The sequence below is a fragment of the Dryobates pubescens genome, chromosome 28 (genome assembly GCF_014839835.1).
Source record: "Dryobates pubescens isolate bDryPub1 chromosome 28, bDryPub1.pri, whole genome shotgun sequence".
NCBI classification, from domain to species: Eukaryota; Metazoa; Chordata; class Aves; order Piciformes; family Picidae; genus Dryobates; species Dryobates pubescens.
The window spans coordinates 10,398,730-10,424,032 of NC_071639.1; the positions used below are offsets into that span (position 1 = coordinate 10,398,730).

At 44.5% G+C, this 25,303-nt stretch overlaps 1 protein-coding gene across 1 annotated transcript in view; it reads left to right on the forward strand.

The window, feature by feature from the left end:
• The first annotated feature begins 2,540 nt into the window (after nt 1-2,540).
• The window catches only part of CDK19 (cyclin dependent kinase 19), an 83,222-nt gene continuing 60,459 nt past the window's right edge, over nt 2,541-25,303 (forward strand). The window contains exons 1-2 of the mRNA XM_054174006.1: nt 2,541-2,818; nt 16,738-16,813. Of these exons, the coding sequence (XP_054029981.1) occupies nt 2,691-2,818; nt 16,738-16,813 (204 nt within the window). The 5' untranslated portion in view covers nt 2,541-2,690. The remainder of the gene's footprint in view (nt 2,819-16,737; nt 16,814-25,303) is intronic.

The window sequence follows — 25,303 nt, forward strand, 5'->3', positions numbered from 1 at the left end:
CAAAGTAACGGCCGTGTGGGGATGAGATTGCTCTCTATAAATACTTTTGGCAGGAGATACGCAGAGGAGAGCAGGAAAGGCTACTTCAGGACAGTATTTGCACAGGAAGAAAAGATGGACGCAGGCTGGTCACGGGGAAATGTAACTTTGAGATTTTCAAAAGGCTTCCAGCTGTTAAGAGAGGTTTCTCCCGGACAGCCTCCCAGTAGCAGCAGTGAGGGCCAAAATATTCACTGGCAAAGCACAATCAGTTAATGAAGAAAAGTTAAAATGGCTGCTTGGGGAGTTGGGTACAGTACAGGGTAGAGGAGAATTGCCATGGGCTGCAAATGCCAGGCTAGCTGGGCTTCCATAATGAGGGATGCTGTTAGCCCTCTCTCACCCGTGCTGTGGAGCTCAATGGTTCATGCTGAAAGCTAGACTGGGCATTATATGGTGGAATTGAAATAAAATAAAACAAGAGCTTTGGTGATGAAAATGGACAGTAACAGCTATTTTTTTTTTTTTTCAAAACCAATAATGACAACCACTTGCAGAGTTTATTATTGCCAGCAGCAAGGTAGTCCTTATTGCACGTGCCTTTAGGACTGAGTGGATACATCTGGGCAGCATAACCTTCTACAGCTAGATGCTTACCTTTTTAAGCCTATGTCTCTTTCTTCTTGGTGTTGTCTTTGATTACTAGGTGACCAAAGATGCAAAGCTTTGCAGAACTGAAATGATAGCTCTGATTTTAACATATATCTTTAAGGCTGACACTGAAAGATCAATGATCCTCTCTCTCTCCTGTATTTAGGAAATTTGCCAGCTCATGATCGAGCCTTGTTCACAAAGAGCTGTATCTGTGACTGCGGAGAAAAGCACTTGGAGTCCTCTGGAAAATATTACTTTGGTAAAGGAGTTATGAAGTTCCCTGAGAATTTTGGTTGTTAGCTACCTAGCAGTAGGGAAATTCTGAATCATCTGGTGCCTTCTGGAAGAAATAATCACTTCAAAATGGTTACACTCCTTCTGCCATTACTTGGGAAACAAACTTCTGGTTAGGATCTCATGACTTAGCTATGCACTAGTAATCACATGTAGTACCTTACCTTGTAGTGCAGCGGACCCCTCCCTTTGCTCTGTCAGCAATGACAGCTTGCCATCAGCTCATCTACCCCTCCCACCCAGTGTGTTAGGCAGTGGAAAAACTTTTCCATTTAGGTAACCAAAGCTGGCAGGGCAGGTGATGAACAGAGATGTGCTCAGCATGTGGACAGCCTCTGGCTTTAACTCTTCCCTTCTCTAATTTTGTTCTTTCAATTGCTGCCGACTTGAAAACTCAGGATGAACACACAAAGTGAGGATATTACTTGCTTGTATGACAAGGTATGACCTTAGTGTTTGGTTAGCTCTGTGGGGTCCTTACATAATGCAAATACACTCCAACAGATGCTCTTTACAAAGGAAGCTCTCAATGAGAGATCTCCAAAAGCAGCATCGTGTTTTCCTACAGCTGTGCTTGGAGCCGAACAGAGCTTTGCTGCCATATCGAAGCAGAAAGCCTCAGCGATAAGCCTGGGTCGGTATCTGAATGCAAACGCTGTAATCGGCCGCTGTCGATCTGTGAAAAATTAGTTTATTTAGCAGCGCCTGGCTACATCCAGCCCCTTTCTGAACATTCCCGTTCCAATATAGACCTGCAGCGACACAAAGGTGACACCCGCGTGGTCGCCACCTTCTCCGGCTTCTCGCCGGTTTCTCGCTCGGCGCCTCCGAAGCGGCGCACCCGAAACTGAGTCTCGGCTCCACTGCCGAGCCGTTTGCTCTGGGTGGGCCAGGGCCCGGGTGGTGACAGCATCGGACGCGGCAACCGCCGCTCCCGGGGCTGCACCTCCGCCCTCCAGGCGAGCAGGAGCTCTTCCCTTACGCCGCCAACTCCCGGGTTCGAGCTGCCTCGAATCAGCCGCCCGCCCGAGCTCTGCTGTCGCGCGGGACGCCTCCACGATCCCACCCGAACCCGCCGCCGGCGGCGGCGCCCCGCGGCCCAACCACGGCAGGGCGGGGCGACAGCGGCCAATCAGAGGGCAGCATCCAGCGCAGGGCGGGGCTGAGCCATGAGTGGCAGCTGGCGAGATAAACAAGTTGCCGCACTATTCGGTGCCCCACGGCTTGGGGCTATGCGTGGTGCGGCCCTGGTTGCGGTGAGGCGTGCGGCCTCGCTCCCTCCGCCCCAGCGAGAGTAGGCAAGCCCGGCTACGCTCGCCGCTCCCGTCTCTGCCCGCAATGTGAAGAGTCAGCAAGTTCCCAGCGGCCGCTGAAACACTCAGTGCCTCCGGGGAGCCAAGTGCGCCGACGCCGCCTGGCCGGAGCGGCCCGGGGCATACCGGGAGTTGTAGTTCTGCCGCCACCATGTCCGGCCCATGGTGCCGGGGCTGTCTCCCGCAGCCGCACTACGACTCCCGGCATCCCCCGCGCCGCGCGGCGAGGAGCCGAGTTGAAGCGGGTGGCGGCGGAGCGCACCCCCTCCCCCGCCAAAAAGCCCCAAACCAAAACAAAAACAAACCGCCCCCTCACCCCCCTCTGCTTGCCCGCCCGCCGCCCCCCGCCGAGCCCCGGAAATGGCGGCGCCGGGAGGGGGCTCCGCCAGCCGGGGGTGCTGATCCGGCCGTCGCGTCCCTTGCCCGTCCCTCCCCGCCCATGGGCGAGACATGGACTACGAGTTCAAGTCGAAGCTGGCGGCCGAGCGCGAGCGGGTGGAGGACCTGTTCGAGTATGAGGGCTGCAAAGTGGGCAGAGGCACCTACGGGCACGTCTACAAGGCCCGCCGCAAGGACGGGTAAGGGCCGCGCCGCGCCGCCGGGCCCCGCCGCCAACGGCCGGCTGGGCCCCCCTCCACCCCCCTCCCCCCGCCCTCCTCTCTCCGGAAAGTTTCTGGCAGCCGGCGGGGGCCAGAGCGCGGAGTCCGCCCAGGCAGCCCTCAGCCCGCGCCGGGAGCGGGCCCCGGTGCCTCGGCCCTGCGGCGGGGGCGGTCCGCGGCCCTGCGGTGCGGTGCCTGTGTAAGCGCGGGTCGGTGCTCGGCGAGCCCCGGCGTGGCGTGAGGGGCAGACGAGCCCGACCGCCCGTCTCTGCCCGGTGGCAGCGCCCGCCGCCCTGCTGTGGCGGTCTCCCGCCGTGCCCGCCGTCCTGGCGGCCGTGGGACGCGGCGGCGCTCCGCCGCCGGCGGTGACGATCGCGGCCGAGGCCCCGGTGGCGCGTCCCGCGCTGCCCCCTCCACCGGCGCAGCGGGCGAGGGGTGCTGTGTCAGCAGGCTGTGTCGTTGGGATCGCCTTTGGTTTCCATACCGGGTTTCAGGTCATCGCTTTCACCCTTTGTGTGACTGCAGTCGTGCTTTGACATGCTGCTCCGAGAACTTGCAGAGGATTGGAGACGGAGCGAGTTTGATGCGAGCAGCGCCTGGCTACCGACCGCCTCTCCAGAGCTCTCCCGTTCAGGCCGATGCACCCGAGGGGGCCAGGAAACCCCCGGGGAATGTGGTGGTCCCTGGTTTGGCCCCAACCCCGGTGCCCGGGGGCTGAACACAGAGCCGGGCAGGCTTGGCTTGGTGGCGTGTCCAGCAGGCTCCTCGCTGGCAGGGCTGGCAGCTTCTGTCAGTGCCAGCGCAGGGGTGTGCGGCGGGAGGTGTGTCTGCATCGGGCCTCGTTTTCCATGCGAAAGCTCCATGCCTGACCTTGCCTCCTAATACCTGTCTGCTGGCTACATCCAGAGAGGCCATTCGGCCGTGAAACCCATGTATCTTGCTAAAGCAGGCCTTCTTTCTTTGCCCTGGTGTAAAGACAGCTGGCACCGTGGGATGCGTGTCCTGTGGATGCCGTTGTCACTGTACTGTGGTTGAGAAAGTGATGGCAAACGATTCAGAATTGCTTAGGTGGGATGCAGCTGTTGGAGAGGAGCAGTCCTGAGGCCTGGGTAAGGCTCCAGCATGCAGGTTCCAAATGCAACCCTTTTCTTCTGGAAGAACCATCAAGTGCTTTTTCAGAGTGGTGTGTGAAGAGTGCACAAACACAGACTGCATTTGTAGAACTGTCTTGGAATACTGTAGAGTTAGATTAAAACATACTTGCAGATCAGAGGTGACAGCCTTCTAGCAGAAAGCCAAAGAGTAATAGCCTCCATCCTAGGCAACTGAAACTTTGAAAAAGAAAGAAAACCCCAAAACTGGATAGGGATAAATGGCAATTTTCAAAATACAGTTTTGAAAGTGGTTTATGGAAGGCTGTAGGTTAATGGAGAAGTCCAGGGATTTTTATGTAGGGGTAAATTGCATTCATGTGTGTCTTGAAAAATGTAAAAAGAGTTAAAAGGATGTAGTGTCGAAGTGATGGATAGCAGAGAAGGTAGCACAGTAATTAGGTGGTAGATCAGGTGCTGGGAAGGGAGCTCTGATTCTGACTGGTTTGTTCTGCAACCTTAGAACGCTAGAGCACGGCCAGCTTTGAAAAAGAAGTGTTAAAGCCTCTTGGTGGATTGTTGCTGCCACTGAGCTCTTCTGATATTTGTGGGTTTGGTGGTTTGTAAAAATTGTATGTATTTATTAATTATTTATTAATGCCATATATACATGAGAGGAAGGGGTAGCAAATCCACCCAAAATGCTGGCGAAATGTGGGTTTTGATATGGCAATCTTAAAATTATTGCTTGCAAGAATAGCATGAAAGAGGCAGATCTTTGGAGTTCTCTGTTTTGTGAAAAACAAATGAGCTTTGATGTCTGTTTCTAACTTAACCTCTTCAGTGATCGTCGTTGTCAATGTGATACGAAGGCAAATGAGTGGCAAAGGAAAGGTAAACACAGTAACAGGATAGATAATATGTCTGAGCTGGGAATCATCAGACATTGAGCCTTAAGAAAACTTGGCTGGTAAAAATACATGCAAAGATTGAGTAGGCAGATCGAAATGCAATGTGATAGGGCACAAACATATAAAACTTGTGGGTACATAGTACAGTTACTTCATGAAGCTGGAAAGCTGGGGTTTGGTTTTCCTTCTCGTGGCATTGGAGAGTTCAGTCTCAGTTGCTGTTGTATGACTTCAGGACCTTGGGTGAATGCAAGGTGTGAACAAGTCAGGAAAAAAACCCCAAACCTAAATTATTGAGTGGAGATGAGTTCCTTATGAAAATAGCTGAAATATCTTCATGGGGTGGAGGACATTTAGCATTAGTTCTTAGCTGTAAGGTGTCCTTGAGGAGGGAGAGAAACGTTTCCCAGTGATGGCAACAGAAACCCAGCAGCGATTTGTATTTACAGCGTGCTGATCACAGGGGGATTTTGAGCCTCATGTTGAGGAATTCTTCTTTGGCTGATCGTAGAGACTGCTTCATTCTTCCAGATTTGCAAGGCACTCCTGTATGAGAGAAAAGAAATCTGGCTAGTGGCTTCTTACAGACAATTTACAGTCTCAGGAGGCTGCAGGCAATAAAGAACCTCGTAGCTCTGCAGAAATTGCACTGAGAGCCTGTCACTTCACGTTTCAAAAACTTGGCATATAAACTTTATGAAATAGTAAAATGTGTTTATACGGAGCCTGGCAAGCTCTTGGATAAAATGCTTGTAAAAGAAGTGGCTGCATTGCTTAGATCTCTCTGAATAGCTTGGGCATAAAAGCAGTTCTTGAACAAAGTAGCAGCTTAGTTTGGCTTTTCCCAGCCGTTTGGGCCTGTTTCTAGAGAGCTTGATTGATTTCTGTGAAAGCAAAAAGATTATTATTGATGAGTGAATGAATTCATTTATTTTTAATAGCCATTCAGATTTGAACACAATGTTAGACTCGTAGAATCAGTCAGGGTTGGAAGGGACCACAAGGATCATCTAGTTCCAACCCCCCTGCCATGGGCAGGGACACCCCACACTAGATCAGGCTGGGCGAAGCCTCATCCAGCCTGGTCTTAAACACCTCCAGGGATGGGGCCTCAACCACCTCCCTGGACAACCCATTCCAGGGCTTCACCACTCTCATGGGGAAGAACTTCCTCCTCACATCCGGCCTGAATCTCCCCACCTCCAGCTTCATTCCATTCCCCCTAGTCCTATCACTACCTGGTATCCTAGTTGGTGTGACATTTGCATGCCCTGCCTGAGCACCTGCAGCTTCCATTTGCTTTGGTTGTGTTTGTGTGCTCTGAGCTCTGGTGGTATCACCTGCTTTAGGCATGTACCCAGGCCTCTGAGTTTACAAAACATATTAATATCTTCGTAGTCCTGAAGGGCTAGAAAATAGGGGTCTCTAGACAGGCAATCTAGTGGTGTATTTCAGTGTACACAAACCCAGGATCAGTGTCTGAGAGGGGGAATGCTGATGTAAGCCTCATGATTGCAATTCAGTTGTCCTTGTTGAGTTTTTAGCTCTTTATGTAGCTGGGAAATCTATTGTGATGTTTTTGGTGTGTCTGTAATACCTCAGTGTCATCTTTTGCTAACTTTTTTTGGACCTTTGTTCACATTTATGCAGTTTTTCCAGCCATGGTTAGGGAAGTGAGGTTTTTGTTTTTTATCTTACCTCTCCTTCTTACATTTCTTGCTGCTGCTTTGGTCACAGTTGTGCTTAGTTGTTTCACTTCCTATATCTCCTTATCGTATGGGAGGCAATTTTTAGGATGAAGCAAGGATTGGAAATTCTGTTTATTTGTTGTGTTTGCCTCAATTATTTCACTTTACTCGTCAGGAAAATTCCTCCTGTCAGTCCAAGCCACTACAAAGTGTTTCAGTAGCCTCACCAGGATGTCAGCTCACCTGCAGGAGGATGTTTGGACAAGTCAACAAGCTGAAAAGATAACCTCTGTTGATTAGTCAGGAGCCTGCAAGGAATAATGGGATGCAGGAGTCAAGTAGGAAATAGGCCACTTCATTCTTCATTCTGTAGCAGCCACAGCAAACATAACACTTGCCAAAGCTGAAATCTTGGTGTGAACAATACCTTTCCTAGTTATTGCTGATTCTGCTTACCTTTACACAAACAACTGAGCTGGCTGCTTTCTCTCAAGACATGGCTGTGTTAATTTTAATTTGGCTTTTGGTTATTAAAATAAAGTGACAGCTTTTGTGGTGGTGTTTTTTTCTTCTGGGTAACCAAGTAGATAGCCTTTTTAATCTCCACTATTCAAAATACATTTTAAAAAGCAGATATGTGCTTTTAAGTCTTGTGACAGAGGGAATGACAGGAAAGGAGGGTGAGCAAGATGATGGCAGGGGAAGGACCAGGGGCTGTACTCTGGGCAGCTCCCAGGCTCACTGCTCTGCAGATGGCACTGCCCTGGCAGACCATCCTGCCCTGTTAACCTCTGACAAGTATAAAATGTTTGGCACTGCCCTGAACTGTACAACGTATCAGCTGAGTGAAATGTGTAGATTTGTAGGCTGCTGCAGGGATACACTTTGAAAAACCCAAACAGCTCACTAGTTGTAACTTGTCAGATTACTTAGTTCTTAATTTATCCCTAACTTTCAAACAAGAGGGCTGAACAAGAGAACTGCTATAAACCAGGCTTCTCCTCAGCTGCCAAATATGGAATTCTCTTTTGGAAGAGGGGCAACATTCATGCAAGTGCAAAAAGATCACTGTGAAGTACATGCATAGGAGGGGGGAGACTAATACAATCTTCTGCTCCCTCCCTCCATTTTTGAGTACTGTGAGCTTGTTACTAAAGAGGACAGTCTGTTTTCTTTCTTGGGCTGATACTGGTGTGCAGGAGCATTAATGTAAATTCTTAACACGGATCTGAAGTGCTTACAGCATCCAGGCCCACGCAGGAGTCAGGTGAAAGTTGGGCCATAGGAAGAGGAAAGGAGATGAAGTACACACAGCCAGGGCAAGTGTGTAATGTAATGTGGGAATGCTGGCTGTGGTCCTGGCCACAGAACCTTTTGGTTTTAGTATTTTTTTATTTGATGCATCTTACTTGTTTGCAGCAGATGTAGAAACATCCCAAAATACTGATTAAGAGAGGAAAAAGTAGCCTGCTCTGGGGGAAAAACCACCTTTCTCCTGGGGCCACTCGCTGCAGTTGGGGCTTCTGCTAATATTGTTGTGTTGTTCAGAGGTTGCAGCTGGTCACGCTCATGACTGAGATTACTGTGGTGGTAGAGAGCTGTCAGTGTAGAGGAGGCAAAGGTAATCTGCTTATTTTCTTAAATCAGTATTTGTACAGCAATAATTTGTGTGCTGTTCTCTCCACATTGTTGTTCTGCAGTGTTTTAATTACTGAAGCAGAATAGCAGGAGTGTGTCGGGAGCTGCAGTGTTCTGTACCAATGCTAATTCATACTTGTAAGGTGTTTGAGAGTCTGTAACAATTGATGTATTTGCATATTTCCTCTATCTGACATTGTCTTGAATGTAAGCAATTTGGCTTTTCAGCTGCAGTTGTTGATTACTAATGTAATCCTGTGGCAGGCTAAAGCACAGAAATATTGACCCAAGTAAGGAGGCAATGCATTTGATCCTGAATGCAGAAATTCTGCTGCTGATGGTATCTGAAAAGCTATGTCTTGCTCCTCAATTTAATACTTTTCATTCTTGATGGAACTTATTATCTTGAGGCAGGTAAAATGGCTCAAAGTGTTCATGCCTCACTATGTTCATGCCTCACTATAATCTCCCAATAGCTAAGAAAACTTAAATACTGGATTTACCTGCAAATCCTGAAAATACCTTTTACCACTGAGTGCTCTTAATGTGTGAGAAGGAGCAGCAGAACTAACCCAAACCTGTTTAGCTAGTTGCCTGCAAAGCAGTCTAATAACTCCTCTAATCTAGGCAGGGGCTGTTAGTATTTCGTAACTGTGCCTTACTGCGAGCTGCCAGTGCAGCTACACGGTGGCTTTGCTTCCTGCCCAAGAGCATAGTGCAAGTGGTGAGCAGTCGTTTTTAGTGCTTCTTGCATATGGTCTCTTCCATGGCTATTTTGGCCTTTCTTCTGTTCCTCTCCCTGGAACCAAGTGTAGAAATGAGCTGTACAGCCTGTAGCCTTTCAGAAAGCCAATGGCATTCAGCTTGGTATTTAGTGTGCTGCTGTGGGAAGCACTCAGGTATTGTGGTGGTGATAGGAGCTTGAGAAAGAAAGGAGTTGATGCTGATGAGATGTAGAAGAGGTTGTGTTTGAGAGTGAAACAGATGAAGATTTTTGCCAAGTGTGCAGAAGAAGTCCTGTGCATAAATTAGCCCATAAGAAGCTATGAAGGAAGACCTCTCAAGATTTAGTGGTGCTTTTTTAAAGAGATGAAGAGGATAAGAAGTTTCCTGTTGCAGAGTGAGGGGGTTAAGAATTTTCCAACAGTGATGCAGTAAGAGCTTGAAGGAGAAAAAAAGAGATTCCTTTCTGCCCCCAAGAAGGGTGCAAAGCAAGGCATGACAGGGGTTAGGTTAGAAGCTAAATACTTCTCATGTGAACTGCTGCACATACAGAAGTTTCATATGTTGATGTATTTCTGGGTCATCCAGTCTAATCTGTGTTGTAGGCACAAGTGTTGCACAGTTTCTTTCATAAGCTTACTTTCAAGATGAGTATTTTCACATCATGCATGATGTAAAAACCGACCAGAAAAAAAACCCCCAAGCAAAAACCCCCAATCCCCACAAACTGCAGTGATTGAGAACACTACAGATGTGCTTGCACAAGCACCCAGGTTTTCTGGGCAACCTACTTCAGAGTCTGACCACCCTTGTACTGAAGAAATTCTTCTTAAAATCTAGCCTAAACTTACTCTTCCTCGCCTTACAAAGGCCATTCATTCATGAAGTTCCAGTAGCACGGATTTACTGCTTGACTCCTAAGCAGAGTGTTTTGAGAAAGGCACTTCGTATCTTCTGACTCATGGAATCTGCTAATTCAAAGGTGCTTCAAGAAAATTCTCACTGTTTTAGTACCTCCATGGATTATCACAGATTCCTGCTCAGCTTTGACACCTTCTCACTCAGAACTGCCACGTTCGGTGCTTTGGTTCACTCTCGTTCACACAGCTGAGGCTGGGTTTCAGCCTGTGTCTTTGAGTGTCTATTCCTGCTACAGAGTTCCTATATGAGTGTTTGCTGTGTTCTCAAGGGTCTTGTAGGCTTCAGAAGTTATCTTTATCACAGAATGGTCTGGGTTGGAAGGGACCTCAGAAGGTCATCCAGTCCAACCCCCTCTGCAGTCAGCAGGGGCATCCTCAATTCGATCAGGCTGCCCAGAACCCTGACAAGCTCCGCTTTGAGTATCTCCAGGGATGGGACCTCAGCCACCTCCCTTGGCAGCCCATTCCAGTGTTCCACTACCCTCATAGTAAAGAACCTTTGTACCTTTTGATTAAAACCATTCATTGCACTGCACAGCCAGTTGTTCTTTTGCCCAGTTCTGTCGTGCTCCAAATGAGAAACAGAGGTAGACAAATTACCAAATTCGATTTGACCTTCGGTTCAGAACAACCAAAAAGACCATTATGAATTGAATGCCATTTATTCTACTTTTAGCTTGAGTTCAATGGTGGGAAACAATGTTAGTGCAAAACTTTATCCAAGTGATGATCTTAAGCTACAGGAAGAGCATGAGAGAAGTTCTGTCTGTGGGACATGGCTTTTTAAAGTTCAAAGGAAGCAGGACATGGGTCACGTTCCCCAGGAGCAGATACGGTTGTTGCTGACTAGAGACCTTGTTTGTTGCTGGGAAAGTAGCAAGGCTGAAGAAAAGACATCTGTAACTTTGTGAGATCCTAACTGCCTGACATTAAAGTGAGGAGAAAAAAAAAGGGAGATGCTCTATTACCAGTGATGATTTCCCTTCCCTCCCCCCTGTTTTGGACTGAATTGAATGATCATAGAATCGTTTTGGTTGAAAAAAAACTGTTAAGATCAAGTCCAACTAGCATCTAACTCTACCAAGTCTGGTGCTAAACTGTGTCCATCATCACCCAAGTGAACCATGCTTCAAAGATTCCAACCCAGTGCATTCCATGATTCTGTGCGCTGGGGAACATGCCCAAACCCCACATTGTTCAGCACACAACCTGAGCGAGACCCCAGGAGCTCAGCTGCAAGCAGAACACCTTCTCTGCCTTTCCTACACCCATCCCTGACAACAAGCATAGCAACTAGACCGTGCTCCAAACTGGCATTATCCTTTCAGTGTCCTGGTGCCCCAAGAAGAACCCAGCTGGGGGTTTCAGCAGCGTAAGAAGTTGGATGTGTTGTAGGAGGTGGAGAATTTGTGCTAAAGAAAAGCTGGCTCTTGGTGACTTTGTATCATTTAGTTGCAGCCTTTACACCTTCTTCTGGGGGTGTTTTTTCAACTGGGCAATTTTCCAGCTGTAACAAATGTGTGCAGTGTCTCACTCTGCCCATACGAAATGTTTGGTCTTGCTTCTTACCCATGATTTGGGTGGCAGCTTTTGTACCTAAAGGCTAGTTTAGAGAGAATTACATCCACATAGTGTTAGTGAGCTTTCATGTAGGTCTGGCTATGAGAAGTGGAGATTTCACCTCACATCATTTGAGTTGGCAAGTCTGAAGGAAAAGAACAGAAATTGTGTGGCAGGTCTCTCTGATAAATCTGAGCTTTCTATATGCTGTAGAGGAAGCATTTGTCATGAGCTGGAAAAGGAAAGCTGAGTAACTTTCAAGCTTTAGGCCATTGTCCTTCTGATAGGTGCTACACTGAGCTTTCTTTTCTGTTCTTTCCTCCTCTTCCCCGCTTTTAATTTTTCCCCTGCAGATGAAGCTCATGCATGGTAATGATTTAGGAAGAAAATAACTAGATCTACACTTGGTGTTTGAAACAGGCTCTCACCAAAGAGACTCCAAACAAATGTGGGCTTCCCAACACTTGGTGATTTAATAGTAATTGCCCACTTAACGAGGTTGCACTATTTAGCACTGCAGAGGAGATGTGATGCACATGAAGCTGGGACTGTGGAGTTAACAGCATGCTTTTTACACCGTGGCTTTAGGACCTCTACTTATAAAATTGCCAAACCCAGACAGCTAATGTTCTTGACACTTGTAGTTAGTCACAAACATTCTTCTTCTAAGTGATTTTTACGAAGCACGACACAGATGTATTTTTGTCGTAGTCTAAACAACTTTGTGGCCTTGGTACACAGTTCACTGATAAATACAAGTTTATTTCCTCCTTATTTCAGAAGAATTTTTCTCCTTACTTTAAGGTAGCAAATCTTCACATGGAGTATCCTTTCTGGAAGGGAGGTATTTCCTAGATCTAGTCATTATCTCTCATCAAGCCTGTCTATAAAGAGATAGAGCTCAACCTGATCCTATCTCCTGCAAATGGTAGAAGAAATTACCTGGAGCAGCAGAGTAATTTTGCAGCTTTCATGGTTGGATGTGAACATTTAAATTTTTTACCTTTACAAACAGGCTGCTAAGTCTGCTTATGCCAATCTGTTATAAAAGAAGCCTGCTCACATGAAATTCACAGTTCTCAATCACTCAAGATACTTTGGAGCCTAATTTTAGCAATGGCAACAACCTTGTAGCTGCTTGAGATATCTGTGAATCTTCATCAATAAATTCAGAGAAAGTGTGGCACTGACTGAAGCTGTGCTCTCTTTCCTTACAATTAGGAAATGTTGCACTGTAAAGGTTAAATTCTATTAAGATTGAGGTTAGTAAGATTTCCAGGGGTCTGTTATTACAGAGATCTTAAAAATCTGTCTGTGGTTGTGACTGTGAAATAGTCTGAAGCTGTAGTTAACAGAAGGTATCTATACTTATCTGTTTGCTTGTTGAAGAACATGGACAGCATGTGTAGATTTTGTTGGACTTGTAATTGGTTTGGGCTAGTGGCTGTTTGTGTATGCATGAAAAACACTGAAGGGTAGGAATTCATCGTGGTTTAGTGGGCATGGTGGTGTTGGGGTGATGGTTGGATTTGATGATCCTGGGGTCTTTTCCAACCTTAATGAGTACATGATTAAGTCCTTTTCCCAGTCAATCATAGGGACTTTTACTGGTACTGTTGCATTTGTAAGGGGCTGTGGCTATGTGCAGTGTTACCATGAGGGTAGTGGAACACTGGAACAGGTTGCTCAGGGCCCCATTCCTGGACATATTCAAGGTGAAGCTCAGCAGGGCTCTGAGCAACCTGATCTAGTTGAGGACGCCCCTGCTGACTGCAGAGAGGGTTGGACTAGATGACCTTTGGAGGTGCCTTCCAACCCAGACCATTCTGTGAGCAGCTTGTTCACAGCCCTGAATGTGATCAGTTTTGTGGCTCTGCTGCCAGGCTCCTGATACCATGGAAGGTTTTTCAGTTAAATTCAGGTGCACTTCATTGTCACAGTTTTGCCTTATCTTGCAGGGGAGGGGAAGTTTGTAACTCTGTGGTGTTAATCACTCCTGCTGAGTGATTTAATTTGTGCTGTATGGCAGCAATAAACCAAAATGATTAGAGCATCACACGGTATCTGTGTGAATACTGTGTTGGGGGCAGCACCCTGTCTGGAGGACTCTGAGCTCCACACTCTTTGCAGGCTTTGTCCTACAGTGTCACAAATGTTTGAATTCCATCAGTGGTGCTTTCAAGGAGGAATTGTTGTTGTTTTCTATTAGGTTTTTCTATCTGTATCTTGGAATGCTTTTATGGTGCACTTAATTTAAGAAAATGTGCACTTTCTTTACTTCTGTTCATGATACTGTGCACTTAAGGAAGTTATGCCTGATGTATACTGCAATGGTAATATCAATATTCACTGATGTGATACTCTCAGTTGTAGCTTCGGTGTGACTGCAGTCTTTCAAGCCACTTCCTTGATGTGGATATTCTGAAATTGGGATGTATTTTAAATTTGATAACTGAATTCAAGACAGATCATCATTAAAAGTTTAAACATTTGAATAGTAGAGATAAAACAATACTTTGAACCATGCACTACTTTTGAATCCTCCTGTTCTTCTTATGGTCTTGGGCAAGTTGTTTCTAGTTTTCCATTGGCTTGTTTGTAAAGTAGTTTCTCTTATGATGGGAACACCACGAAGTACAACTGCAGTAGCTGAGACAGTTGAACTCCTTTGAAATGTTTTAATTAGCTTCTGAACTGCACCCTTCTGAAGTGAATTCAGTACTTTGTTCTTTTCAAAGCTTTGGGAAAATGGAAAGTGCTACCTAGAAGCAGCAGTAGTCGTATTTCCATTTTCTGCGTCGAATGTGGCAGTTGGATGCCAGCCAGCTGAGTAAATTTTTGGGGGGCAAGAGGGCAGAAGTTTCCTTTGCACTGTACAAATTAAAATGTTAACATTAACCTTAAAGATTACAGAATGGCATAGTTATTGCTGAGGGGGAAAAGCTTAACCTCAGAGACCAAACTACAGCCTTACGCTGGCATGGATGTTTGTGACGGAGGGATCTTCTCAGTTACTGCTGATAGGTGTGAGGCCCCTTGCATTTGGATGCTGCCTATGGCAATCTGAAATGGAGAGTCAGGAAGCTCTCAGCATGAGGGCATCTCCTATCAGAAGTTTCATTTTTGTAAACAGCTAATAACTTGTAAATTAGCATGAATGGGAGTGCTGCTGGAACGAGAAACAATGTTGATTTTAGCCTTTATCCCCTAGTTTGGAATGAGGGAACTTGAAGCCTGGCAGTGGTGTGATGTGATACTTGTTTTAGCAGGCAAATAAATCCTTCTACACTGGTTTTGAACAGCTTTAATAAAAGTGGTTATCTCACACCCTCTGAGGAAGCAGATTCCCTTTCAGCTCTGTTTTGCTGTGCTTTTCACTTGGATTCAGTGAGCACACTGGCACTGTTAGCCTGGGGTGGTGGCTGTTCAATAGAATCGACTTGATTAAACCTTGGTCTGTGCTGCTTGCTCCCTGCCCTCAGGCAAACCCCCACACAGCAGGACCTTGAAGTTAGTTGGCTTGCTCCCAAGCCACTATTTCTGTGGACCAGATGAAAATGATTACGGACAAAGACCTTGCTTCTGCTTGGCTATCCCTGGCATGGGTGCCTTTTGCCTCATACCAGAGCTGTGCAGTTTGTTGTTGTAAAGGACTGGGGTTTAATCTTAATCACACTTGCTCCACTCTCTAGTGAAAAATGTACTTACACAGGATCTGTCAGAAAAGGATTTATGAAACCTTTCCTGCTATTTAATTCTGCACAAGCTCTTGAAATGTGTTCAGGGTTCACCAGAGTTTTTCTGTGTATTCAACACGAAGTAGAAATACTTCGTCCTGCCTCAAGTGTTTCATAAGAGCACAGGTCTTGAGGGAGTTGAGCAGTATACTTGCCTATTACACACATCATTTGATGTTATTTATTGAGTTCTTACAAGTGGGGAAATAGCTAATAAAGCACCATTTTTTCTTTCCCTTTGGCTACTTAATATTGTTTTATTGAGTATCTAGAATTGCAGATGTCATTAGATTGCATTGACTGACTCAGTGTTGGAGTTTTAAATGCATTTCTCTCTTTCTTCACTATGAAACAGGAAATATTAGTTAAAATACCACTTGGTGGAGATCTTTTGGCTATTATGTTTGCATAAGAAGAACAGTTAACTTTGGAAGAGTAGTCACACAGACCTGCATTTCTGCCAGAGCAAGTAAATGGTATTTATGTCTTTCAGGGGGGTTACGTTTATGATTCCAATGCTGTTGGTAAAAAACATTTTGGGAGGTCTAGAATATGGTATTTGGATCCTTGATACTCATTCATTTTAGGTAGTATTTAATGATCTCCTTTCTTGCTTGATGCTCCCAAAACCCCGTGTCCTAGAAGCATCCTGTTTGCAGCTCGGTAAAGTTGCAGCCTTTTCCTACACGCTCTAGGACCTGAAGTTGTTCTTTGTTTTGTGGCTGGCTAAGTGCTGACAGGCTCTCAGTGATGTGAAGCAATGCTGCTGAAGGCAGTGTGCGCCAGCCGGAATCCCTGGTCTCTGCAGTGACCTTCAGACTGTGAAGGTCTGAGGAGCTGAATGCAGAGCTTGCGTCTGTAGAACTAGTTCAAGGATAGCTGTGCCAGTGGGGTGCTGTGCCTGCTCGAGCAGATGTGCCAAAAGAAGGGTGTACTGCAGTGCTGTAGTGGCTGCACTGTTCTGGATTCAAAGTGATGATGTGTGCACAGGATTGTTCTGTGCCATGTGGTTTAAACATGACCAGAGTTTAAAAGCCATGACCAATCCTTCATGTCCAGAGTTGGTCTTGGTTCTGCAGACAATAGAATTTTGTCTTCACAATCTCACTAAGCAATCTGAGTTAGGGAGTTACTAATTTGCAGTTTGTGTAAGCCTTTGACATAGCAGAACTGTGTATGAGAGGGGATGGACTGCAAATTAATGAAATTTAAAGCAGTTTCTGTGAGACAGGTCTGAGCTTACTGCCTGTACAGTTACACATTGCCTGGTTCTGCATCTGGATGTCGAGCAGAGTTCTTGTAAATGACTGATTCCTGAAAACAAAGGGCTGCTTAGTGGGGAGCTGAGAAGGAACCTGCATTGTGGTGTCAGTAGGTCCTGTTGAGTCCTGCTTAGGAAGCAGACATGTCCACTTCTGAAGTTACTCCTGAAAACATGGATCCTGAACAGCTCTTAGGAGCTTTTGCTGGGAATGTTTGGAGTCTGTTGGAAAGAAACTTGCTTTTAATATCGAAGTGTAGGTTCTGCATGAAAACAGATTGGCTTTTCAGCCTCTTGTTTGTATTGATCCATGCAACAGAACTCAGAGCTAAATGTATTCCTCTCTTTGTTTTGTTTTCCTGTGTGCAGAAAAGATGAGAAGGAGTATGCACTGAAGCAGATTGAAGGTACAGGGATATCCATGTCGGCCTGTAGAGAGATTGCAGTAAGTGTACATCAATGAAAGCATTTTTACTGACTTCTATTTTCTCTGAATTAAGTGACAAAGATTATCTAAATGTTTTCTCTGAAGTATGCAAACATGAAAATTATTCAAACCTGAGCTTCTCTTGAAATGTTTTCTGAATAATGCAGTGTTTTTAAGTGGAGAGAGATGTTCTTGCTCCATAATAGTAATGCCTCTTCCTGGTATAATTCTGTTTTATTTGCTTTTATGTGCTGAGAGGGAAATCTGTGTGAACCTTTTAATGATGATTTATTTCACAAAAGGATGTTTTTAAAATGACTTCAAGGAAAATGGTTCTGAAAGATTACAAGTGCCATTACACATCTGCTTGCTAGTAATGTATTTTACTTCAGACTAATGGTAGCTTAGTCTTTAGTACCTGAAAACAGTTTGTTCTCCTCATTCCTTGTTTGTTTTGCTAAGTACAGGGAAACTGCAAAGCCAAATAAAAACCAGCTTTAATTGCATTTTTATTACAAGTGTCTTAGGAGAAAAAAATGGATTTGGAAATTGCACACTTTTGAGCACTCTAGTGCCCATCATTCCTTCAGTGTTGCTTAAATGCAGTTGTTTGTGTATGAAAGTAGAGTTTAATCTTTCAATGTTTCTTTTATGACTGAAAATGTGCATTACAGTCCAAGGGCTGGATAGCAACTTCAATTTTGTAACCCAAGAATTTCTTGCATTGCAAAGGAAGTGCACTTGGTGATTAAATATTTACCTTGCTTTAATGCTGTCACTTCTGAGAGCTGTTGCAGTGTATGTGAGGATTGTGCCTAAAAGCTTTTGATATAATCCAATAGTGGTGCACTGAAATAAACAGCATTCAGGTGTGCAGTGCAGCGTGAGGCAGGAGAAACTGTTGGTGTTCATGGACTGAACAAACCAGTGTATTGTGTTCAGAGTAGTGCCCACAGTAAGGCTGTATGAAGAGACTTAGCAGATAAAACTGCTGTCCTTTTAAAGTGCTTGTCACTGTAAGGTCAAGGTCACTTGTGGATCTGAGAGGTGGCTGCATTGCTGGCAGTCACTTCACACAAAATCTGCCCAGTGCTAATTTTTCTGCCTCTGGAGGAAATAAGAAATCCTCTTTTGTCACCAGTACCAGATTATGTTCTGGTTACTATGAAGCTGATTTTGACAGCATTGGAATTTATTTTTATTTTAAATCTCTTTGATTCTTGTCCTTTGTCTGTTTCAAATTGTACTATTATGGGGATGATGTGTGGAATAGTATGAAGGAGGCTTCCCTACTGTCACGTTCACATTGTGATATGGAGCTGGTTCTGTCCTATGTGGACATAACATCATAAGGAAATAGAGAGGATCAAATTACATTTATTTCTTTGATATATCACCATTTCAATCTTGATTCTGCTTCTTTGTTAAACTGTTTTATCATTATTGGTGAAGCTTTGTGCAAAGCTTAATACAGCCTGGGAAATTCCTCAGTTGCTGTGTAAGTTGCTTAAATCCTCTCAATGGTTCTTCCTGTAATTGTTCCTCAAATGATATTTTACTCTTCTTGAGACTTCATTGCAAAACCCTGTCACCTGAGGTAATGTAGCAAATCACTGTTTGCCTCAGTGAAATTTGAAATTGGTCTGTGAAAGAGGTGAAGGTGAAATAGTTGAAAAAGAAATAAGAACTTTTTGTCTCACAGAAACAAGCAGAATCAAGTAATCTTATGTTATCTAGTATCCAGACTTACAATGGATGTATTAATAGCTCATCTTGTATTTAAAGGCTTAGATAGGTAACAAAGAGGGTAATGTTTACTGATTAAGTAAAGATTATTAGCCAGAAAGAGGCCACATTAAAATGTCAGAAACAGTTCTCTTGACATTTAAACCCCCTGCCTAAACCAACCCCCCCCAACCCCAGAAAACCCCCAAACCCTACTCATATTTTATGGAAGCCAGGAACATGAAAGAAGCAGCAATGTCCTGGTTGTGTGAGTGATCAGAACATTTTAATAGTTCTGTATCCTGAAGACATTTGACAATATGCTCAAGAAATTTATTGCTGAACTAAAAACTGTTTGGTTTTGCAGTCCAAGACCATTTTGTGTGTCACACTGCCTAGACACTCAGAATAAGACCTAATGGCCAACTTTCCCTAAGAGGGGAAAAAAACCCAAACAACTTCCCCTCTCTTCTGTCATTACAGATCAAATTGGTCTGTTTTTGCTTAGAACTTTGAAAAACATAAAGCCTCTTTTACCATTATTAGTGTGAGCTTTTCCTGGAAGGAGGCTTATGTCAGTGAAAACATCATAAAGGCAGTAATTCCTGGGGCAAGTGATGATTACTTACTTTCAACTTTTCAACTCTAAATATTGTTTCATTTTTCTATATCAGGGTTAGTTTTTGTTTCATTTTATAGCTCAGTAGTCTTTTTCTGTTAGAAAAAATAATTAGCCTAAGCTATTAGAGGTGATTTAAATTGGAGTAGTAGAGCCAGAAACCAGCAGCATTTCTCTCCTAGCCTTGCTTTAAGGAGTGCCCTGGGTGAGTGCTGGGTCTGGGACGCAACCATTTCAGTTGCCACATCCTGTGCCTGTGTGTGCTAGTCCTTAGTGAAGCTGCTAAAGGCTGCTCCTTCTGGGAGACCTTGAAACAATGCCAGCACACTGTGGGACGCTGGTGGGAGCATTAGTTGGCCTTTGTGTTCATAGTTGCATTTATGGGTACAGGCTAAAATAATTCAGACTGTAATGTTAAATGAGTTACTGAAAGCTCTTTTGAACAATGTAGCATGCACAAATTATTCTGAGGCCTTTTGCCTATTAATGCAATGTGTGTTACAAAGAGCTAGAGGGTACAAATATTTTGGCATCCTCAGTTTCTGAGGGTGGGCAAGGTTTTTAGAAGCCTCCCAGGTTAAATGATAGGTTTGTGTAACCTTTTGGTGTTTGTCAGCTGGCTTGAGCAAGGCTGTGGCTCACTATTTATGTTCTCCCCTTCCTTTGTGCACAGGCAACTCTTCTGGGGCTGTGTCTCCCTCCTCCTGTCTTTGGGGATCTGTGGTGGTGTGATGTTGAAGCTGAGCCAGGGAGGTCCAGCTAGACTTACCGTCACTGCCTTGAAACACTTTGTGCCTTTGCTGTGTGCTGCTCAAGCAGTGCTGCTGGCAGCCTGGCACGGGGACGCCCAAGGGGTTGAGCCTTGCTGGTGGAGCTGGAGCAGCTTACTTGCTTTTCCTTCTGTCAGGTGCTGCATGTCACTTCCAATGTCACCTCCCTGGTCGGGAGCTTCTTAGTCAAATCAACTCAGTGTGAAGCTACTTGATTTGAGCCTGTGGACCAGGCTGGCCTTAGAACCTGTTTGACCTGTCTGCATCACTTAGGAGTGCAGGAAAGAGCAGCTCTACAGGAGTAATGATAACTTTTCAGTATTAGTAAAACACTTTGAAGATTTGTAATACCATTGGCTCACTTCAAGTACAGTTACATAGAATTTCATAATAGGTACAGGTCCTCTGCTTTGGATCTATTGATATGTGACCATGGCTGTCACAGCAGCTTGCAGTATTTATTGCTATGTGGAAAAAGAGGTTTCTGACCTTGGCCTCTGGCTTTGCTTAAGGCCAGGTTGGGTAAAACAAGGCTTAATAAAGTCCATGTCCCTGAGTACATTTGCTGTAGGAGATTCCTTTTGAATGTCTGAATTTCTTTTCCCTTGCCAAGATAATACAAATGTGTAGGATATTTGGCAGTGTAAAGTCTGCCCATAAATTTTCTACCACCTAATTAGAAAAGATGGGGAGATTTGTTTTTGGAAACTTTGAAACTCCGCTCCCTCTTTCAATAGCTGCAGGTAGTGAAACAAGCTGGGGGGGTGGAAAAGGTATTTTCTGAAGGGATTTTTATTAGAGAGTTAAGGCATGTGTTGGCTGGAAGTATGTGCAGCATGATTTTTTAAGTGTGAATCAGCTGGAAGGAGGTTGTTTTTTTGATTCAGCTACATGACAACTCATGTTTTGCATGCCATAGGAAGAATAGGAGCGCTCTGTGTTACATGGCCTAATCTTGTATAATCTGTGTAATTTAAATCCTTTTTGTTTAAGGGAGTACTTAAATTCCTACTTGGGTTATTCTTCAAAAGAGTTATGTGGACTTTTTTTTCCCACCCCCCCCCCCCTGCCTTTTTTGTATTTCATGGTATCTGAAAGAACAATCAGCTTCATAAAATAAAACGTACACAAGTTGTAAATCAGTGGAATGAAAAGCAACTTTTGTTTTGATCAATTAAGTTGACTTCTTATCAGCCTGTAAATGCACTGAAATGTTCCTGAAAATAAGTCTCACAGCCTGAAGTATAATTTTTTTGTCAAGTAATTGTAAGGAAAGTAGAGCATCATCTGAAGCAGCTAATCAGTTCTATTGTCTGGCTGCAGCTACCTCCTTCAGATATTTGACAACAACATCAAGGAGCGTGCAGAGGAGGAAGGGAAAGGGGAGCACTGCTTTTACCACACCACTGCTTTCTAAATGCAGAATTTGAAACTTCATCTTTGCACACAGAGCTCATGTACTAAACTGTATGCAAATGCATGTGCTCAGTATTCTTGGCCTTGAGCTTTTTCGTATGCAGCCACCCAAGGATACTGCAGTTAGGGTAGTCCTGACAGACTGTGCTGTGGGAAAAAGTCATCAGTGTTTTGAGTATGTGAACAGCATATTGAAAGGAGCTATCAGTAGAATAATTTTGGTTATAGACAGTTAGGAAATGTGAGATCTGCTGCCAGTTCTTGAAGACATTTGAGGAAGCCTCTGCCTGTTCTTTCTGTGCTAATGAATTTATCCCACCCCACAGCCCCTGCGGAGTTTGTTTCTCAACTCTCATTGTCTTGCCGTGTTTTCACTCCCTCATTAGATTAGTTTCTTTTTCACCTCAGTTGCCTTTTGTATTATTTTCCTTGCTTTCTTCTCCCTTTATCTCCAGATGCTTTTAATATTTACAAGCAGTACAATGGTTTCCTTGCCACTAGCTCTGTCTGAGATCCATTTTGATTTGACTTCTCTGAGTTTCTACTCCAGAAAAGCTTCTTGCTCTGATGAATGATCTGTCTCTGACCAAGCTCCAGTATTTGTTTGGTATCCTCATCTGCCTTAGTATCTTTGCTCTAGTAATTGTTCCTTCTTTTTTGCCATGTGATTGTTTTGTATGAATGACCTTATTCTTGCCCAGGTTTATCTAGTCTGTTTTATTGTGCTGAGGGTGGGTGATCCTCTAGCTTTACATTCTATCACTGAGTATTTATTATGCTTGTGGCCTGTAAAAATATTTTACTGCTACTGAATTGTTTGTTGTAGTGTTCCACATCTGAAATTCACTGATCTTGCTCAAAACCTTGTAGCCTATATAAGGAATTAGACTGTGATTTTAAGTTCTCCTCATTTTCAGCTATTTTCATTGTTCAGCTTTTTTTTGGTCTGGGGCCAGATGGATATTTCCTCCTTCTAGGCATCTCAAATCCAGACCATTTCCAAGCTCTTATTTTCTTTCTTCATTACTTAGAGGATTCATGGATTATTTTTTTTTCCAACACAGATGGGCCTGAAAAACAGATCTATATCCTTGTCCCACTGGGATTATTTCAAATGTTATCTTATTCCTGAGAGACACTGCTCCAGAGGTGCTGCTATAAAGGTGCTGCTATCGAAGCCTTCCTTTAAACAATTCCATTTCTGTCTTACCAAATTAAGTGGCCTTGAAATCCCCTCTGAAAATGCAGACTCTGCAAAGCAAAACAACCCCATGCTTATCTTCTGTGGTTAAATTTAATGGTCCTGGTTACTCCAGTTAGTGCTCAGAATGCCATCTACTCGCTTATCAGTTGTTCATCTAATTATTTCTGTGTTGTTCTGCATGCTAGTGGAAATAGAACTTGTCAGAGCATTCCCAGAGAAGTAGCAGTCATGTTTGCATTAGTGGAGTCCTCAAATGTTCAGTTCTCTTGTGTGGTCTGTGGTGAACTGATTGCTTCTATTTTGGTTTAATAGCCTTTTCTCCTCTTCTTGGTGGCATATTCTGGCGCTATTGACTCACACTGACTGACTTGAAGCACACACCCAGGGCATGGTTGCAATTGCTTGTGCAAGACCAACTGCATAAAAACTACAGGGGTTTTCCTACAGAAGCTTCCCCCCCTAGCAGGGACAGCTAGAGCATATTTGAGGACAGATAGGGCTGCTCCTCTTCTTCCAGCCAAGAAGCGGGGAAGAAAGTGAAGAAGCTAAAGTTGGTTTAGGGTATTGTCACAAAGGAGATGAAGTGAGGTGAATTTAGGGTGATGGCTGAGTGGTGGTGATTGTTTTGTGGCTTATTCTGCCCCACTGAGCTCTGTTTTCCTTTCTGAGTGCTTAATCTACATTTCACACATCAGTTGAGCTTCCATGTTTGTTGGTCCTCCATCCCATGCACACAGGAAAAAAGAAAATAAATCCATGCCACTAAAGCACACAGAGGAATTTGCCATCTAATGCACTTCTTTTTAGTTTATTTGATCACTATTTATAAAAATGTGGCCAATTTACTAAAGCAACAAAGGGCACCTTCTGAAGGTGAAATCTGCTGCTATTCTCCTTACTTTGGCTTGGGAGCACTAGTAAGGGCTGGTGTCCCGTGAGCACTTGAATAGCTCTGCTAATCCAAGGCCTTGGTGGTGAAGGTGACTGTTTCTGCAGCACATTCAGGGGGACTGAGCTGAGATTTCAAGATCTGATAAAACATTGCTCTCAGAGTACTGATAAAGTGCAGCATTCTCTGCTTGGCATCTTGGCAAGTCACAGCAGTGGAAACTGGCCAGATACGAAGGCTCAAAGTGACTGTTGCCTGGCCAAAGGGCAGTAGCACAGCTGTTGCTTTTAATGGATGTGGAAGTGGGTTGAGTTTGTGGTCTTACAAATATGGGCTTAAGAAGTCAAGGCCCTGAGTTGCATTAATGATAAGGGAGCAGTGGGGAGAAGGAAAATGAAGTGTGACTTGGGTTGATATTGCCCTTTTATAGTGCGTGATGCTCAGAAGGATTCTGTTGTCTAGGTAACAGGGTCTGTACTTCATTTCTTAGGAAAGATGGAACAGATGTTCTTGCAAGAAGCAACCAATTATCACCAGTGAGAATATTGGCAGTATTTAAACTAATTGCTCTGTTGTTGCATGCAGTCCAATTCAGATGCTATGAATAGTAAAGAAAATGCAAATGAGGGAATCTTCCTTGCATGGCTTTTCCTGAATGAGGTTTTTAAACAATATTGGGGGGTGGGGGGGTGGGTTATAAAATAGCACTCATCAGTGTGCCTTTTCACACTTCCATTTATCATTGCATTTTGTTCAGTATAATTTAGTCCTTTTATTTGGGCTTTGTAATGTCTCTTTCATGCTCCATCATGCCCCTTGCTCTCTCAAATCTGTGTCATACCGTGTTCATTTATTTTGTTCATTTAAAAGACCTAAAAATCTGAAGGCAATGGGCTAAAAGGGTGCTCCTGGTGGAATGAGAGACTCTGAGGGCTTTTTCCAAATAATGTAAGTCTGTTCTGGGATTTGGTGGATTGAGTCATTGATTTAGGGGGGCAAAATCCAGACACAGCTACTCAGATGGGGGACAGTGCCGTGAAAAGCTGGGGCAAAGGAAAGCCATATGGACACATCTATACCTGAAACCCCACCATGTGCCACTTAAGTGGGGACCTAGCTTATGTGTAGTGGGATAGCAGGTGGTGACAGTGCCAAGAAAAAGAAGAGAGCTGAAGGGGACAGTGTAGAACAAGGAGAGCTGCCCAAGCACTCAGCGGTGTGCTGTGTTTTTATGAAGGATTATGCTGAGGTAACTTCATGTATGAGTTAAAGTGTTTGGGTTTTTTTGCTTATGGATTTGGCTTTGTCTTCCTGGGAGATTGTTGCAGCCTTTACAGCACAGGACAAGGTGGTGGGACTGGAGTAGGTTGCCCTAGGGAGGTTGTGGGTGCCTCCTCCCCGGGAGTGTTCAAAGCCATGTTCAATGAAGCTTTGAGTGTCTGAGTTGAGGTGAGAGGTGTCCCTGCACAAGGTGGGGAGGTTGGACTAGATGATCTTTTAAGGTGCCTTCCAACCTAAGCCATCCTATGATTCTGTGACATGCTCTTGGCTATTATAAGAGATGTTGAGGGAAGTGGCTTTATAAATTCAGGCTAAAATCTGATGTTGAGTATTAAGTAAGAAGAGAGGACATTAGGCCTGGATTCTCAGGCTACTGTTTGTGGGTCCTTAGCAAAGCTAAGCCATACCCTTATGCATTTAACAAAACATCTAGCTTCTTCCCTGAACTTTTCCATGCTTCTTGCCAAATACAAAAGATCTATTCTATGTTTTTAGGTAGGGCATTGCAAAAACATGTTTTTCTGCCTTGGCAATAATAGGATAAAGGAAGAGCCGTTGACCTACTCTCTTTTTATTGACTCCGATAAAGGACACACTGTTTTGA